The sequence below is a fragment of the Alligator sinensis genome, unplaced genomic scaffold, assembly GCF_000455745.1.
Source record: "Alligator sinensis unplaced genomic scaffold, ASM45574v1 scaffold628_2, whole genome shotgun sequence".
NCBI lineage: Eukaryota > Metazoa > Chordata > Crocodylia > Alligatoridae > Alligator > Alligator sinensis.
This window is the reverse complement of record NW_005841833.1, coordinates 1,236,450-1,241,078: the sequence shown is the minus strand read 5'-3', so window position 1 is coordinate 1,241,078 and position 4,629 is coordinate 1,236,450. Positions and strand designations below refer to the sequence as shown.

General features: G+C 47.4%; 1 protein-coding gene across 2 annotated transcripts in view; it reads left to right on the top strand.

Annotated features, from left to right (window-relative positions):
* The window catches only part of RFLNA (refilin A), a 27,105-nt gene that overhangs the window by 12,444 nt on the left and 10,032 nt on the right, over nt 1-4,629 (top strand). For both annotated transcript variants that reach the window (XM_006015104.3, XM_025197974.1), the window contains one exon: nt 4,380-4,489. In XM_006015104.3, the coding sequence (XP_006015166.1) occupies nt 4,380-4,489 (110 nt within the window). The remainder of the gene's footprint in view (nt 1-4,379; nt 4,490-4,629) is intronic.

Here is a 4,629-nt window from a genome sequence, read left to right as displayed (position 1 = left end):
CGTGAAGCATGTCTAGTGCTGCAGCTGTGCTTTCCTGTGCTGCTGGCTCAGGAGATCCACGTCGGGCAGGGAAAGGGTCTGGATGCAAGCTCTCCAGGAAGACTCAGTGGTTGGGGAAGGAGCACTGGTATTCAGCGGGCAGGCATTTCCTCCTCTGGAGCGAGTCTAACCAACTCCCTAGTATGATGCAGAGGGTCCTCGTTCTGTCGAGAGTGTCACAGTTGGGATCGGATGTACAAAGGCCAGGCCTTGGCTGGTTGTGTTTGTTGAAGATCCTGCAGTACCCTGTAGAAAGACAGAGGCGTTCGCTCTGGTAGGTGGCAGAGAGTGCAACCCTGATATGCCACGCTACCCCCAAACTCCCTCTGCAATTTCAGTGAGATCCAGTGACTTGCTTTGCTGAACAGTGATGAGTTCATTCCAGCAAAGAGGTTGGTATCAGCAGTGAAAGCCCCTTGGCCCACAAGGTTGCCTTCCTCATGAATGGCATTGCTCTGTTGCTCTCACCTTGCCAGCATGCGGCCTTCCAGTTAGCCATTGTGCTCCAGTGGCATTTTGGGCTTTTGCTTTGCTCTTTTCCACTGGCTGAGAGCCTTATCGTCTTATCTACAGACAAAGAGGAACTGGGGTTTTCAGAGAGATCTTGCATTGAAGACTTGGTCAGAGATCTTGCATTGAAGACTTGGTCAGATACAATGCTGAGGGGCACAGCGTAAGAACATAAATCTCTGGAGCTTCCTTGAACATGAGGTTACCAAATGGGCCATGCTTAAACAGTTTTCGAGGAAAATCAGCACTCTGTTTTCTTTGATTTACTGCTCACTGGGCATTCAGTGCCTTGTTAAATGTTTCTCATGTTGGCACATTCCCTGTGCATAGTATCATAGCGATGCCAGATAGAGCTCAGAGGTGGGATCTGTGTCATCCATTCATCTCTACTCGGAGAGATATCTATACGCACATGTACATGCATATGTGGTATATAGAAATGGATTGGATTAGACTGAAAATAGGAACCATGCTGAAATTAGTGAACTTATGCCAAGGATGAATAGGGTTATAGAATTATAGAAAACAAGAGAAAGCCACTGACTTCTGCCTCTGATAGTATTGCAGAACGCGAAGGCCTCTCCCAGAATAAGTCTGTTTTAAGCAGCCTGCCCGGAGAATCCTCACCGTATTTTTTTCTGTTTTACCATCTCAAGAGCATCCATGGGATAGTTAAGTGTCTCTTGTGGTTGGGCATTCCCTGGGTGTGCATATTCCCAGCCCTGCTTTCTACAGCAGTAAAAGCAAACTGCACAGGCCTGCAGGATGCCCAGTGAGGTCAGCTAATTCGCAGCCTACTAGTTTGTGTGCGTGTGGGCACACATGTAGGTGTGTGGATAGGGACATGCAGGTTACTTTGTATGACCCCCCCCTCATCACAGATAAGTTCCTTTCAGCACTAGCCCCATGCAGGAGGTTCAACATTAGCGTGCAGATCTAAAGCAACATCATCTTATATACTTACCTGAAAACTAGCCCTGTCTGCTCTTAAAGACTCGCATGCAAAAGGCAAAGCACTTTATTTATAAGCAGAAATGCCTCCACTTATTCCTGGCTTGCCTTCAGCACTCGGGAGGAATAAGGAAGAATGAACTTTTCCCTTTTGGATCAGGTTTGAAAGTCAGATCGGACAAATAATTTTGCAAAGCGCTGCATGAACATGGGATGTTATTGATTACAGTGCAGACATTCTTGATAATCTGGGGAATTTTTAAAATCATATTTTACCAGTGGAAAAACAGAAATGGTGGCAATTTAGAAGTCTAAGGAGGCTGCAAATTTAAATGAAGCATTCAGACTTGTAAGGGTTAAGTCTTAAGGCATCACTTGAGTCCCAAAGTCCAGGTCCTCATCTGGTATACACTGGCAACCTTTCCACTGAAGTCTATATGGCGCCGTGTCACTTTACCCTCGGTGGACCCTCCATGCCATTAGCTATCTGCTGTTTATCCAATGGGCAAATCCTTTTACCAAATGGTTTCTGTAGCCTTTAGATTCAACTTGTGCAGGGTGGAACATGTCATGTTTCCCAGGTGGCTTTTGCTGTCCTAGAGACCTTTAAACTCTGTCCAGAGGCTGCCAGACATCTTCCGTAAGGACGCTATGTTCCCATGCTTCATAAATCAAAACCAACGGAAAAGCGGTGGCAGGGACTGCAAACCCACAACGGCTCTCTTCCAAGGGAACACCACAGAGTTGAATAGCAGCTGTGCTGGCTCCAGACAGCAGATACTGGGTCATGGTATCTGGGAACTCATGCTTAAGGACATCGGGCTATAGAGGAGGGGCTTCTTGGGCACAGATATATGAGCAAAGGCACTCACTAATAAATGCCACAGTGAAGTACAGCCTCAGCGGGCCACTGGGAGTGTGCCGATCAGCACACAAGATGGAGAGCTTATGGCATGTACCCAGCCCCATATCATATTATGCACGGCCACGTTGCATCCTTTTGGGGTGTAGCATGTCCATAATGGTTGCCATGCTTCAATGTGGCACTCCACTGCATGGTCCTTGGATGGCGTAGACCTGATCGTAGGCTTTCCGAATCAGTAGAAAGAACCCTCTTCACGCCTCGCGGCACATACCCAGGTCAGAAGAGGACACCTCTTCGCATGCCCTATCCTGGAGGCCTGGCTGAGAGGTTCAAGGTCAGATTTTCTTCTGGAAATAAATTTCTTTCATAAATGTAAATGCCAGAAGGGGACCGTTGAGTTCATCTGCATCACGCAGACCATAACATGTCACCCAGTTGCTCCTGTCGTAAGCCCAGTAACTTATTATAGAAAACCAGCTGACTGTGGCCAACAATGAGAAGCTCCCACACCCCTCAGCAAACTGCTCCAACAAGTACATGCACCTCAGGATTAAGACTATGAGCTACTGATTTCAGTGGGGCAGCACCAACATAAATCAGAGAATTCAGCCCAAGATCTTTATTGCATATATTAACTCTAAGGTGAAAGAGCTTTAAGCAGCTTTCCCTATATCCTAGACAGCGGTTAGCTTTTATGAGACCAGCCATGTTACATTTGTGGAGGAAGGTCAGTCTCTCAGCTTTATTTCAGAGAAATCTCCGATTCCTTACATTCCTCTCCCTTCCGATTGGTACTCAAGGCCACGTAGATGATTTTTTTCCATTTGTTTTTTAAATCTTAGGAGTTATTAAAGTGGTTTGGTTGTCAAATGAAGTGACTGGGACACAAGCTATAATGTAGGAGAGGAAGAAATTTACTCTGCACTTGGGGGAAGAGGAGGAAGTTATCGGCTGAGAGAGAGTGTTAGAAATCGGGATCGATTTTCAGTATAAAACCCCTCACCAGTTTCATTAACTCACAATGGCAAGAGCAATGAGGGCAGCAAAAATATGGCGGGGCCGGGGAAGGGATATTCCTAATGACCATCTGCAGAGAAGAACGGCATGGTCCAGCCAACTTACCTCAAGGATGCTGTGCTTAGATGTGCAAGGATGGGACTTTTCCTGGCAGGCAGTGCTGGAGGAGACTTAGCTGCATAAAATGACTTCTGACATGGCCACCTGTGAGGTCAACATGAAAGCAAAAGCCATAAACATGGGTGGTGTTACTCATGGTGGACCAGTGGGTTCGACTACTTCGAGCTCGGCGGCCCCGGACATGTGGTGTTGGGAGGTGGTACATTGCTTCTCCTTAGACCACCTCGAGAGGGTGGAGCAGGAACCAGACCCATTTCTCAGCCCATATTCATCAGTGTTGACTTCACTGATGCTACACTGGTGTTAGTGGCTGGGGAACTGGGCCCATTCTTCGAGCTGCTGTAACCTGAACAAGGAAGAATACCTTCTCCCTCCTGGATAACCATGCGGAGCCATACAGGAAGAGAGCATCTCATGGGGAAGTTCATGGGCTGAGAGGGCCAAATTAAACCCTGGCATAACTGAGTGAAGTGACCCTGAAATGATCAGGTTAAAGCCTGCTTTTATGCTGGTGTGAATCCAGGTCCAGCGGCTGCAGAGTTTGCCCCTCTGAGTTGGTGGGCTCAAGCCATGATCCTCAAAGGTCTACATTGGTTGATCTAAAAGGAGCTGGTGGCAATGCTCTGCTCCCGGTGCCCTCAACACCAAAATCACCTGTCCCAGACAGCTTCTTCCTGGGGAACTTCAGCCAGGACCAGTCTCTGCAAGGGGCAAGTTTGATGTGAAAACAGGGGAGTGTCACCCAATGTCACCAGAGCAGAACGTGGCCACAGTGCCAAACGACGGGACAAAGCGTATGCTACAGACACCCCCAGCACCATCCTGCACTATCCCAATGCTTGACATGATGTTATTTCCTTCCCTATTTGTCCTGCAGATCCCCTACCTACTTCTGAACTCCTCCGTGCCAGAGATGAGGCCTCGAATGTACCCAGTGTTTTTTGGAGAAAGCATTGAGGTCAACCCTGAACCCATACAGGAAATCAGGTACATATGGAGGTGATTTTTTTCCCCTCCCCCCCTCCCCATAATTTTTCTCCTGCAAAAGATTATCGTGTTTATAAATGGGTGTCACAGTTACTTTGTTGGTGGAAGGAATGGAAGAATAATTCTTGAATTGCAAAGAA